The following is a 13,498-nucleotide window of genomic DNA, read 5'->3' on the forward strand; positions in this document are numbered from 1 at the left end:
AGAGTTAATAGAAATGTACAATTTGGGGGGGTTTGTTTTTGTATATTTCTCTGACTTTTACCACTGGAGCAACAGATCAGAAAGCCAATTTTTAGGCCTAGAAAACTTTTAGCAGTAGACTTCAGTAAGAATTACATATCTATAAATTATGCGACTGTGTTATATATGTAGCCAGTAGTAATGTAATTTTCTAGTTCTGCCTTGGGAACTAAATGGAAGTAATTACATATTGATAATTTTCATGACTTCAGAATTTTAAATAAATGGGAGCAAGGTTTCTCATATTTTTTCCCTTGTAGTTTTTTCTTATAATTTTGTTAATTAAAACTTAAATTTATTTGATATTACAAGTGTTAGGAACAGTCTCAAATAAAAGAATTGCTGTTCTAAACTGTCTAAAAACTCAATTCTTTCTTTGAAAATCTGAGGTCTTGTACATTCATTAAGTGACAATTGGTATATCTAACTGAATAACTATCACAAGCATTTTAAAGAGAAGTGACACTAATATAACATAGAATTTGGGTAGAGAAGAAACAAGTTCCTGACTCTATTCCTCACTATCTGTATGATCTTGGATGAGTGACTAACTTATATTGGATGAGACAACACTTTAATAGCTAGCACACTTGTTAAGTCTCACTTTCTTCATTAAAAAAAAAAATCATATGGTGTTGAGAATGAGGTTAGGATGTTTGTGATGATGCTTATAAAATTACAACATGCTAATCAAATGTAGGGTGTCACTGGTATATAATTTTGATTGAGGGACATTTGGAAACCTTCTGCCTCACATTTGTTTCCTGAAAAGTAATGCCCCAGGCATATGGAGTACAGCCAAAGCCCTTTGATTCCAGGGCTGGGGTTGGGGCAGGGGGAAGCTGGGGAAACATGGAGACCCCCCTGGAAGATGGACCCGTTTGAAGAATCCCGAAGGAAGTGTCTCATTCATATGACCCCTGAACCTTCTAGCCTTGCATTTCTCCCTGACTGTTTGGCCTTAAGAGGACTGAGGCCATTTATGATCTCCCATCCAAGTACTAACCAGGCCTGACCCTGCTTAGCTTCCAAGATCAGACGAGATCAGGCATGTTCAGGGTGGTATGGCTGTAGACGATTGCAGCCATTTAGAAAAGGAAGGAGCAATACCTACTTACTCACTAGGCCTCTGAATTTGGGGAGTAAAGGAGACTAGAAGAGCCTTGCTTTTGTGAGCATATGGACGTGTAAAAATCCTCAGGGTGTGTGCCGTTTCTGTTGGTGGTGCTTTTTTGGTGGCGGAGTCTATAAACCTCAGAGAACCCCAGTGTTCCACTCAAGTATAAGACGTGCTATACTCAACAAACAAATCACCACAAGAGATGCAAATAGATTTATTCAGGTTGTCCTGACCAATGGTCAGTCAGTATATTCTCCAGCCTCCTAAGGCATGCTAGAAGGTATTCTTTAAAGCAAGACAGTATTGACATAACATTACGGAAATCTAAGCTGTTATATCTGTATAACCTTAGGAGAGTATAAAGCCAAGAGTAAAGACTTGGATTAAACCAAGTAGTAACATCTGGGAGTAGGTTGAAGTATAAATGTAGTGAGAGGTTTTGTAAGGGTGACTTAAATGTTGTCTTGAGTACTATTGATGGTGTTCGACGTGTTCAAAAGAAACAGTCATACCAGGTTGGAAACTATAATTTCACTTGGCTATGAAAGCATAAGTGAATTTTAAATCAGGTTTTTGTTGTTGTTGTTGTTTTTAAGTAAGTTCCACACCCAGACACCAGTGTGGGGCTTGAACTCACACCCTGAGGTCAAGACCTGAGCTGAGATCAAGAGTCAGACACTTAACCGACTGAGCTACCAATGTGTCCCTGAGTTTTGAATCAATTTTTTAAATTTGAATAAAAATCAGTTTTAAAGTTTTATTTATTGATTTAAAGTTTGAACGTTAAATAAAACAGAGAAAAAGAAAAAAGAGAGAAGTGATGTTTCAGAACCATATTTATTTAGAATTCATTATTGTAACAGTTTTAAACCCTCAGTAGACAGTGAAACATCTTACTGATGTTTGGTTCATGTTCTTACATGAACTACACTGAGCATTGCCTTCCGATCATACTTATGTGCTAAAGAGAACATTGATTATAATCATCACTAGATATTTTAAAGTAATTTGTGTGAAACATCCTCATATCATATCCCTGAACAAAATTTCTATTTATTCCCAAGACTTTCTTATGAAATATAGATGACAATTTATCTCGAATGAAACAACCACGTCCTAACTTCATATTTTAATTCCACTCTGGTGGTTACCAGCTGATCCATCTACCTGCTTAACTGATACCTTGCAGTAGACAATATGAAAGTTTCAGTTCTGGACTTTAGAATCTAGCTGTCTGGTTCAACATGACCTGCTCCCTCTTAAGAATTGTGTACGTTGGCCACACAATTTGCTCTTTATGTAGCAGTTGTCTTCATCTTAGAAATGGAAGGGATTTGGGGAGGAGAAAATGGGATCGTGTCTATGAAGGGCTGAACCAGATTCTGGCAGATAGTAAGCCATTAATGAATGAATGGTTGACATTATTGTTATCATCCAAAGAAAAGGAATTCACTCCCCCTACATTTACACATAAGAGTGTCAGAAACTTCACAGCACACAAACTGAGCTCTGAGGACATCAGCAAGCTTCAATTTCACAAACCAGTACAGTGATTTGGGTACCTGTAATGTCAACTCTATTCCATTAACACCTGTGAAGGGTCAGCTAAGTCCCAACGTAGCACTGGGCGGACATAGAGCTGAATACTTTTTTTTTATTATTATGTAGATAATTTTCTAAGTTAGGCTTGCATCATTGTATCATTTGAAAGAATTCTGTCATTCCTCTTCCCTCTTGACCACTACTCTATGGAAAGCAAAAAGTTCCAGCAAATGTTGGGTTACTGAAAACAAACAGTTACTCCCCCTTATTTCTCATCTATGTGTTCCTATATTCATTCTTGCATCAAACATTTCATGTTGTGGGCACGGCCCTTGATGGGAGTCAGTGGGGTCAGGGGAAGAAGGAGGGCTGGGAAAGTGATGGCATTTATAAAAATATCCAGAGATGGGGGCCGCTGGGTGGCTCAGTCAGTTAAGCATCCAACTCTTGGCTTTGGCTCAGGTGGTGATCTCAGGATCCTGAGATGGAGCCCCTAAGCTGGGCTCTGTGCTCCGTGGGGAGCCTGCTTGAAGATTCTCTCCCTCTACCCCCCCTCCCTGCTCATTCACATGCACATCCTCTCTCTCTCTCTCTCTCAAAACATAAATAAATAAAATCTTAAGTAAATAAATAAATAAATGAAAATATGCAGGGATGTAATGGTGACTCCAGCTCAGGAACTTCCACTGGAATCCATATAGGTTCCCTGGACATGACCAATGACTCAGGTACTCTCCTGGTCCGTGAGGAGACAATGCATGAAGATCCAGTGCGTGTGTTGTTTTCCCCTAGCTCACCCATGTATAGATAGCCCGTGGAATATGGGTCTCAGAGATATAAATCTGAAGTTCTGAATCACTATTTTCCCTGTTGTCTTTCTTTGTAGGCCTATGATGGTTTAAGCGCCATGACTACCTGCCTTGCCCGTGTGTGTGGAAGACAGCAGCTGGCTAACCCCATCACCTCTTCAGGAAACAGCCTCTTTCTGCGATTTCAGTCTGGCCCTTCCAGACAGAGCAGGGGCTTCCGAGCCCACTTCAGGCAAGGCAAGTGCCTTGTGTATCTGTGTGTCTCCTTGAGGCCTCGGCCATCTGCTCTGGGGTATCCTTTCGGTGCCACAGTGAAAGGAGGCCAGGCCTCAGAAACTGGTCCCAGCTTTCTACTTGACAAGTGATAATTTAGATAGAACAAAGGAACTATCATTTGCAATTATTCCAACTGTTCATCCTTTATATTTACTCTTGTCTAACAGATGATGCTAACCTCCTTTGTGTCTGTGTATCTCTCAAGCAAGCTTTCAGAATAATACTTCAAAGTATTTTTAATACTAGAGCCGCTGTAAATCAAGTGTCCAGATTCATTCAGGAGCAGATAAACTATGCCGCATTTATCCAACATTTTACGCTGGGAGGAGATACTCCATCATAAAGAGCAAGACTTGCTTGTAATGTAGAGTCAGATTCTATCCCTTGAGGTTGAGGTGCCCTCATTTCTGAACCCTGCCCTCGTCCACCTGAGGAATCAGTGTTGTTTTCCATTGGTTTCATTTTTAAATCACTGCCTCTCAGCTCATCCTTTTCACCCATCCACCTTTTTACCCATTGCCTTTCATCTGGCTGTTCTTGGAGACGGACCCTTCATCCCACTGTCAGAGATGGAACCCAGAGTGGGAGGAGTTGTTAGTCTGCCTCAGTGTGCCTCTTAAGTTTTACTCAGCCGGCCCTTGGCATTTCAAAAAAGTTGGTTCATTTTGTTACTTAGTCTATTTGGGGCTTGCTTGTATCCTATAACAAAGAGTCCTGCCTAGGGATGGTTTCTGGATCGAGGTGTCCCAAAGATTCATTGTAGACTTTGGAGCAAGACTGAATGCATAAATTAATCACTCCCTGAAGCAAACAATAGTTTCGGAACACATTTCCTTTTTTCATTTAATTAATTACTTATGGTTTGCTTCATAGTAAACAATGTCCCCAGTAGGTCTCTACAGATTATTATAAAGCTTCCTCCAACTCACCCACCCTTTCCCCATCTTCCTCCGAAGTCAGCTCACAAAAGCCCCGTTGTGGTCTTGCCCTTGAGTGCTCCATTGATCTGTCCTGCCTCCGCACTGCCTAGGGAACCAGCCCCAGTTCCTTCAGATGTTACGCCCCAGTCTTTTTTCCAGCATCACTTCCAACAGCCCTCAAGAGCGCCACCCTTCAGCCAAGTCTGTGTAGTTGCAGGCCTGACTCTCTGTGTCTTAGCTCAGGTCTCTGGCTCTCTGGACTAGTCTTCCCCAGCCCCAATTCCTCTCTCCTACCGTGTCATCCATGAGACACCCCTTATTCTCTTCAGCTGGCTAAGGACCCTCTTTCTGCACTGCCTCAAAGCTTTGTGCTTCTCGGATAACACATAGGCATCCTTATGCAGTCTTGTTCAATTGACTATTTATTTTCCTTAAAAAAAAAAAAAAGAAGTTGCTCATAAAGAGGTTATCCCTATACCAGTAATTTAGGAGTGGGCAGAGTAAGTGAATCAATAATGGTGTTTTGTTGGAATGATTCAGGCAATTCATAGCCATTTAATCTTGTTCTCTGCCACTCCCCACTTCCTGCAATTGAAGAATATTGTTATAAACGTACAGTGCATTTCTACTTTATCGTGGTCCATGTGCAGAGTACTTCCTTGGTGTGCATTTCAGAAATGGGAGAAAACCATTTGTGTGTTCCTCATCAAATCATTGTTTTGTACAGTCCGTAGAAATCAAAAGTACCTGACGTGTGTGTTTGTGCATTTCTCAGCCTGTGGAAGCTACATCCTCACCAGCTCCTTTGATACCATATCCTCTCCATTGTTCCCCGCCAAGTATCCAAACAATCAGAACTGCAGCTGGATAATTCAAGCTCAGTCTCCGTGTAAGTAACAAAAATAAAAAAGAAAAGGGATCCGGGATGGATGGTGTCTGTGGGAAAGTCTGTCTCTGACTAATGTTCTTATCTCCTCCGTGGTAACAATTGGTGGCCTTCCTCTTCATTTTACGGAAGTTCCCATTCCTGATGTGCGCGAGAACAAGCATTTCCTAATTGGATCGCAAAGTAATTTTTACTGTCTATTCTTAATCAAAAAAAGTTAGGGTTCAAGGCCTAACAAAGGGGGGGAAAACATACCCTATGCCCTTGCTGTATTGACAGGCATGAGAAATTGGGGGTAAGCAGAAATAATTGATAAATTATTTTTGACCTCCGTGACTTCAGTGTAGTGGACTCTCGAGACAGTTGTGAAATGGCCAAATGAATACTAAGAACCACAGACTGAAAAATTGTTAACTCAGGGTTTGGGAATGCAGCGCCATGAGCATTACTGAACGTCCGTCAAAGTGGAAGCCCATTGTAAAATCTGGTCTCTGGTGTATGCAAGTATAAAAAACAATTCTAGTACGGGCCTGGAAGAAACATTTCATAAGTGCTTACATTATTTTCTTTTAAAAAGTTATAGAATCTTATTTTTTGGCCTGGTAATAACCTGGTAGAAAGTGTTACTGTCCACACTTTCAAGACAGGGAAAATGAGGGGACCCTGAAGGACTCAGAGCAAAATGCCTTGCCCAGAGGGTGACCCTGGGGTCTCATGAATCCTGTTTCAGAGGAGACCTGCCTTTCCTTGAGTTGTTCAGGAAAAATTTATGATTTCAGACATCATGTAGGAAAGGCATTCCTTTGCTCTCTAATTACAGTGACCTTTGTGACAAGCAAATCACTTAAGCTAATGAGATCCCATTAGCTCATCTAAAAAATGAAGAATTTGACTGAAATATTCTCTACCAGTTCTTCTGGGGATGTTAAGAGTTAACAAAAGAATGTCTTTATTGACATGCATATGATCTGGGGGTTGGTGAAATAATCCTTAGCCTAAGAAAGTTGCCAGAAACTAAGCCTTCAATAAAGAAGTCCCCCACCTTGAGCTGAGCAGTTTTGCATGTAAGGATAATTTCTAATGAGTTGTAAAGCATTGAGATGAAAGATCTCACTGGTTCAAAGACATTAATAGGGAAAGATCCTATTCGGAAGATTAGGGATCCTGGAAGAATAGCAAAAGAAAAAAAACGCACCCAGGCACTTACCATTCTGCAAGGAATTCAAAGATTTCTTTATAAATGACTCCAAACCTCTAGGGCCCCTGGCTTTGGCCTTCAAGTGAAATGAAGAGATCCAGGCACTGCATGCCTGGGAGTTAGGAGGGCCTCATTTGCAAGTCAGCAAACGAATCTATTGAGAAAAATGCTTCCTAGAGGAACCCAGCAATGACTGATTTTAGAAAAGGTGTTAAGACCACCTATTCCAACAAGACAGTCCCCGTGGGTCTCCGTGTAAGCAACATCCCCAAGGACCCTCTTATTTACCACTATCAGCTTTTCAAACTCTACAGGCATTTTCAAAAAACTTGACTCTTCAGAGGAACCAAAGGCAATGATGCTTCCCTGCCGGAGAACGCTCACCATGAATGATTTGAGGTAAAATCTCTCTTCCTGGATGTTTTGTTTGCCTGTACTTTACTAGTCTCCTCTCCTTTTCCTACAGTCAACCACATTACACTCTCCTTTGACCACTTTCGACTTGAAAGCAGCACAACGTGTTCACAAGACTTTATAGAAATTTTGGACGGCGATCACGATGACGCACCCCTCCGAGGTATGCGGTGCTCGCTCCTTGGCATCTGTGGCCCTGGCTGGGTTTCATTTGTAGACTGACATGTGCATAGGCTGTCGTTCAAGGTTAGAGCGTGTCCAGTAGATACCCAGGGCCGTAATAAGCCAAGTAAAAATAATCAGAGGGTAGGAAAGCAGGATTTAATGTGGGGTTCGAGAAACACAGCTTGTCCATCTTCAAGGACATGAATGGTTTATGTATTTGTCTTTTAATTTAATTTAAAAGTTGCAGCTGCTTCAGATAGCAGTGAAACACCATCCATTCTGGCATTCAGTAGCCTTCTGTAAGAAATTTCTTTTACTATATGACCAGTTTTTATATTCAGATTGAATGTTTCTTCTGGTTTTGTCCTCAGTAGAAGCAATAGAGGACTCAGGGAATGAATGCCTGTGTGAATGAATGAATGGATGGATGGAGCAATAAATAAACAAAACAAAAAATAAAGCAGCAAGCCCATGCACTGGAATTCTGATCGTGGGGCATCCCCGTAAAATTAAAGATCACCGCTATCTAGTTTCTGAAATACCTTTAAGTAAAACGCTCTCAGGTTATTTAGACTTCCTCATGAGTGACTCATATTTGAACTTCCTCATACAAGTTTCTTATCCTGCACAAGCTCTGCCAGAGAAGGGACTTTTGTTTTGCTCTTTGTTTTATTCCCAAAGCCCAGAACAGTGCCTGAGACAACAGTGGGCCCTTGAATACTTTCTGGTCTATGCACTTCTGGTTGTATGGCTTGACATACTTATCTGTGAGCACTTGACCAAGGATGAGGGTTTATTATTTAACAAACACTTCCTTAGGCACTTAACCTGTGCTGGGTGCTATTCTAAGAACTTTATAAATAGTAACCCCATTAACCCTCATACCCTTATGGTAGAGGTCTCGTTATTATTGATAGTCTCTTTTCTCAATGGGGGAAACTGAGGCACAGAGAACTTAGGTGACTTGTTCCAGGTCCTGCAGCTAGCAAATGGCTGAGCTAGGAGTTGAACCCCTGTATTCTGGCTCCAGCATCCACACTTTTTGGGGGGCGCTATAATACTCTGCTTCAAGTGGTAGTGCATTTCTTTGTGCGGGACCTACTGTGCTGGAGACTTTAGCAATAGTTGCCTTCGGAGCCTGGTATCTACATTTTTCTTATCTCCCTCTAATGCTCTTTATCATGGTTATAAATCATCTCTCCTATGCTTGTATTTATAGTGTAATTCTCAGGCATTGTCTTAAACACTCACCCTGATTTAAATTCTCAGAATAGTGATTTCTTCTTCTTGCTTTGTTCTCTCATGGTTATAAGAAATAACAGCCTGTGCCATGTCATGTCCGTTCTCCTTGTCATGATCTCATTTAGGCCGCTACTGTGGCACGTCCATGCCCCATCCCATCACTTCCTTCAGCAGTGCTCTGATGCTGAGGTTTGTCTCTGACTCTACACTGAATTCCGAAGGTTTCCATGCTACATACACTGCATCCTCATCAGGTAAGAGCAGGTAGCAGATGGTGCTACCAGGTTAAGGGAAACATGGTAGACATCCTTGGTTTGTCGCTTGGGACTGTTACACCTTCAGAATTGGGAGCTAGTCTCCTGAGATCACCTCCATGACCAACTTTAGTGTCTTCCAATTTAGATTCACCTACTCGTTGTGAATTCTAACAGTATTACTACTGTAGAATTACTGTAACAGTAATACTACAGTATTACTACTGTACCTCATCTTCCTTTTCCCTTCATCCACTGACGGAGGCTTGGGGTATGTACACACCTTGGCTATTGGTGACTCATGCTGCTAGTAGTTGAGCTCTGGAAGGAGGGAGCACTGGTTCAGATGATCATGGAATGACGGGTGGTCTCTTTGATGATGTGTCTGTTAAGGCAGCCCCTGACCAATAGTGTCCATTGACATCTCTTATGAGTGGATAGTTGATACTCTCCCATCTCCCTGGCCTCCCACCTCCCTTGCCTGGACTCAGGCAAGTCTCGGTGCTGTCACCGATGACAGAATGGATAGTGATGGTGGCATGTAGGCAGGAGGGGAAAGAGGAGCCACCCAGTGCTGGCTCTGCCAGCCAGGGGTGTGCTCTTGGTCCACTGCTGGCTTCCTTGTTATTAGCAGTTAAAAGCACAGGACATCTAGAAGATTTGTGTGTGCATATCAGTGTTCTCTTGAGAGGGAAAAGCTGGAATACTGCCTTCTGCTTGAGGCCAGCACTGAAAATTATCTTGGGGAGAAATACTGAATGGTTGTGGAATTAAAATATGCATTTTATTATATGGAGTTATAGTTCACGGCGAGAAAAGGCTTTTAGAAGAGAAACTAAAGAGGTTCCTTCTGATCCTGTGGCTTACAGTTTTCAGTCTTCAGAATCTTTTCCTGATGATATATGACAGGGCTTTTTTTTTCTTTTTTCCTTAATTGGAAAAGGAAATAGGATACCCTTGATGCTGCTAACAGCTCCAATTGTGTTCTTTCTCCTACATCTTACGGTATCTTGCATTTGATCTTTGCTCTGGCACTCACTTTGTCTCTCTTTTCTTCCAGCTTGTGGTGGAATCTTCCACATGGCTGAAGGCATCTTCAACAGCCCTGGCTACCCGGAAGTTTATCCCTCTAATTTGGAATGTGTCTGGAACATTGTCAGTTCTCCTGGCAACCGGCTCCAGCTGTCTTTTATGTAAATCTTTTTTTTTTTTTTTTAATGGTGTATTGTTTCAGTGTGAATGAGTCTGCAGGAAGGAAGCATGGTTACTAATCGAAGGGACAGCTAACAGCATGTGTGTCCAAGCAACTGTTAGAGAACATGGTGGGAACCTTAGGAAGTCTGTTTCCAAATTTCCTCTGTTTAGTCATAGTTTGGGTTATAAATGGCATTAAAATTCTCTTGAGAATGGTTCTAGATCCCTGCCTAACATTATGAGAAAGATATGCCTATGCTACTGGTACATTAATTTGTGGCACGTTTATTTTCAGAGAACAGGAATTGTGTCTTTTTTTTTAATTATACACATTTAGAGTCTTCCAGAGAAATACTAACATTCTTTTTTCCAGCAAAAATCCCCATCATAATGAAGCCTTCCTTTCCCCGTATACCATATCCCTAACCCCAATCCACCTTACCGTCTGCGCTACTTCCATAACAATGATCTTGGAAGTTTATAGGAGCTTAATGGTTGGTTTGTAAAATCACTGTTCTGTTCCTAATTGAACTGTAAGACTTTTTGAATATGGTCTCTGGATATGGAAGCAATAGTAGAAACCTGACATGTTCAGAGTGGTCTAGAATAAATATTAACAACAATAATGTGTTTTTTGAAAAGTAGGTAGTGAAAAGTACGTGGTAAGTGACATGAGCCTTTCTGATCAATCAGTAGAGAGGTTGCCTGTGACATGCTGTGCTGGTAGGAGACACTTAACAAATATGGAGTGAAATGATTTTGGTATTTAAGTTGCCATTTTAAGATAAAAGTTACTTATTATAGCAAATCACATATTGTTGGGCTTCATTTTGGATTCCATTTCCATTTTTGAAGGAATAGAATAAATAACTTATAACCACTGAGAGAAGAGGATTATTTTGAGGACACTGGCCTGTTTATTCAAAAAAAAGTCTTGCTCCTTCTCCTAGACATGCCATTCTGTGCATCAAGAAAGGATTTTATTTTTATTTATTTACCTAAGAAAGGATTTTACAAATGAAAGAATAGTCCCATTCGTGGACCACGTTCAAACATGTGAAGTTGATATCTTTCAGTCTATCAATCAGACGGTGCCTCTTCAGGGTACAAGTGGCATTGTGTGAACACAAAGACACCCTCTGAGTGCCTGAGAGGCAAGGAGAGGTTAAGCTGCCACATGGGAAAAGTTTCTGTTTGCCTTTGTCTTTACTAAAAGCTCAAAGTTCTATATGGGAAGAAATCTGTGCATGTAAGTTTTACCTGATATAAATGTCTTCCTTTATCCAACAAATATTTTTACTCACACAGTCAGCACAATGGTGCCGACAGACTGACAGACTATGTGTGCTCGCATAGTCCGCACATGACACTCCCAGGCCAGATGCTTTATATAGAAAGATGAATAAAACAGGATTATTGTTCTTATGATAAAGTTCAAAGTCCTTCACGTGGCTTACTGGGCCTCACAACTGCCAAATAACAAGGCTTCTGTCTTGGTCTTTTTCCTTTTAGTCTCTACCACATTCACATTGTTGATGAATCTGATGTTCAGTGGGTGAGAGGAACGGGAACAGGTACAGGGAAGGTTTAAGACAGACATCCCATTTCTTGATGAGTTACGGATAAGTTAGTTTATTTGAAACCCAAAGAGATTCATTCCATCGATAGGAGATGATCATATACATTTAAGGGCCAACATTAGAGTTTAGGGTATCGGATGTAAAACATACAGCACAAGGTTGATGCATGCCAGATGGTCAGTGAATGGTAAATTATCTCACTCTGCTGTTTCTAAAATATCTTGTGTGGCAGTTCATGGTTAAATCCAATGGGTGATGCCCAGCTCTTTCTAGAAGATAGGAGATAACCACAAAAAGTTAGTTTCGTTCATTTTACTGCTTCATGGACCCTAAGTCCTAATTATTATATAGACAAATCTTAACAACTCAGCTTTTTCCTTTCTTGTCCATAAGAAGTTAACTTTGATTATTTTGTGTTACTTGCTTGACTTTTATTTTTAAAATAAATTTTGTAGAAAGCAAGATGTTGCTCTTTATGTAGAGGATAATGAGAAGGGCTTTATGACAAGGTCTCTGAGTTATTTCTGCCCTGGTCTAAACTGTATCCAGATGGGTGCTTGGAAACAATCCCCTGTGTTGTATGAGAAGCATATGGAACACATCAAGTTCGAAACCACGGGGCTTGGACCGTGGACACTGTGGTGAAATTGAATAAGGAGAAAAACTGGAAAAATTATGGTTGAATCTGTAACAAAAAGGAGGGGGAGAGAAATAGAATCTAAAAAGGAGTTTTTTGTAAAATAGATATTTAAAGGGATTAACAAAAAATATATTTTATGCTTGCAGAGTGCTTTTCAAAAGTGATTGATCTTGGTTCAAGAATCAAAATGAGATAATGAGAAACAGTGATTGTACTATTTTTGTTCCACATCGTATTTTTACTAACAGATCTCAGCCAAAGTATTTGGAAAGAGGGTAGATTTGCTTATAAAATGTACTGGCCTAAAACAAAGACTTCCAAGAAAACGATAAGCTTTTTTAAAAGTTTAATTTGATTCTTGTAAGTATCATCCTACCCTCATTTCTAATAAAATGTCTTTTCTGTGATTTGTCACTGGATTATACCAGTGTGGTACTCAAACAGAAAAGACCTTCACTTAGTAATATTCTGGACCATTGGACCAAACTTAAATGTACATATTGATCATTTAGGATCTTGCTAAACCCTACATTCCGATTTAGTTGTTTGGTGGGTCCTGATTCTTCATTTAAACAAGTTCTGCAGGACCATGTATTATACTTTGAGAAGAAAGTTTAGATTTGATTTCCTGTAAATCACTTGCAGAGGCAAATGATCTCTTTTTCTTCCCTTCCTACTTTCTGAGAAACAGCAAAAAACAAAACAAAGCAATTTTAGCATATTTCACTTTATTGATAATGTTATGGATAATGAAACATCCTGAATTTAAGTGCTAAACGTGGCAGTCATCCTAAAGATGGATTCAGAACAATTGCTTGTCAGAAATGGTTGTTCAGGGACGCCTGAGTGGCTCAGTCGGTTCAGCCGCTGCCTTTGGCTCAGGTCATGATCCTTGGGTCCTGGGATTGAGTCCCACATTGGGCTCCTTGTTCAATGGGGAGTCTGCTTCTCTTTTTGCCTCTGCCTGCCACTCTGCCTGCTTGTGTACTCTCTCTCTCTGACAAATAAATAAATAAAATCTTAAAAAAAAAAAAAAAAAGAAAAGAAATGGTTGTTGACAGAAACTTTGTCTTATAAAGAGTAAATTGTTAAGGAAGACAATGGGGGTAAGGACAAATGGATAGTCTGCTTAGCTTGACGTGGATTTTTTCCTGATTTCTTCTGCGACTCAGTTTCTGATCATAGCTTGCTGCTAAACCTGTGTCTAAAATATCGATAC

The 13,498-nt window shown here is 40.4% G+C and overlaps 1 protein-coding gene across 1 annotated transcript in view; it reads left to right on the top strand.

Moving 5' to 3' along the window:
* LOC111155560 (cubilin) overlaps positions 1–13,498 on the top strand; it is a 257,013-nt gene that overhangs the window by 137,953 nt on the left and 105,562 nt on the right. The window contains exons 32-36 of the mRNA XM_022515785.1: positions 3,588–3,747; positions 5,482–5,595; positions 7,257–7,367; positions 8,737–8,865; positions 9,926–10,058. Coding sequence (XP_022371493.1) covers positions 3,588–3,747; positions 5,482–5,595; positions 7,257–7,367; positions 8,737–8,865; positions 9,926–10,058 — 647 coding nt within the window. The remainder of the gene's footprint in view (positions 1–3,587; positions 3,748–5,481; positions 5,596–7,256; positions 7,368–8,736; positions 8,866–9,925; positions 10,059–13,498) is intronic.

This window comes from Enhydra lutris, unplaced genomic scaffold, assembly GCF_002288905.1.
Source record: "Enhydra lutris kenyoni isolate GAN:26980312 unplaced genomic scaffold, ASM228890v2 scaffoldscaffold42, whole genome shotgun sequence".
NCBI lineage: Eukaryota > Metazoa > Chordata > Mammalia > Carnivora > Mustelidae > Enhydra > Enhydra lutris.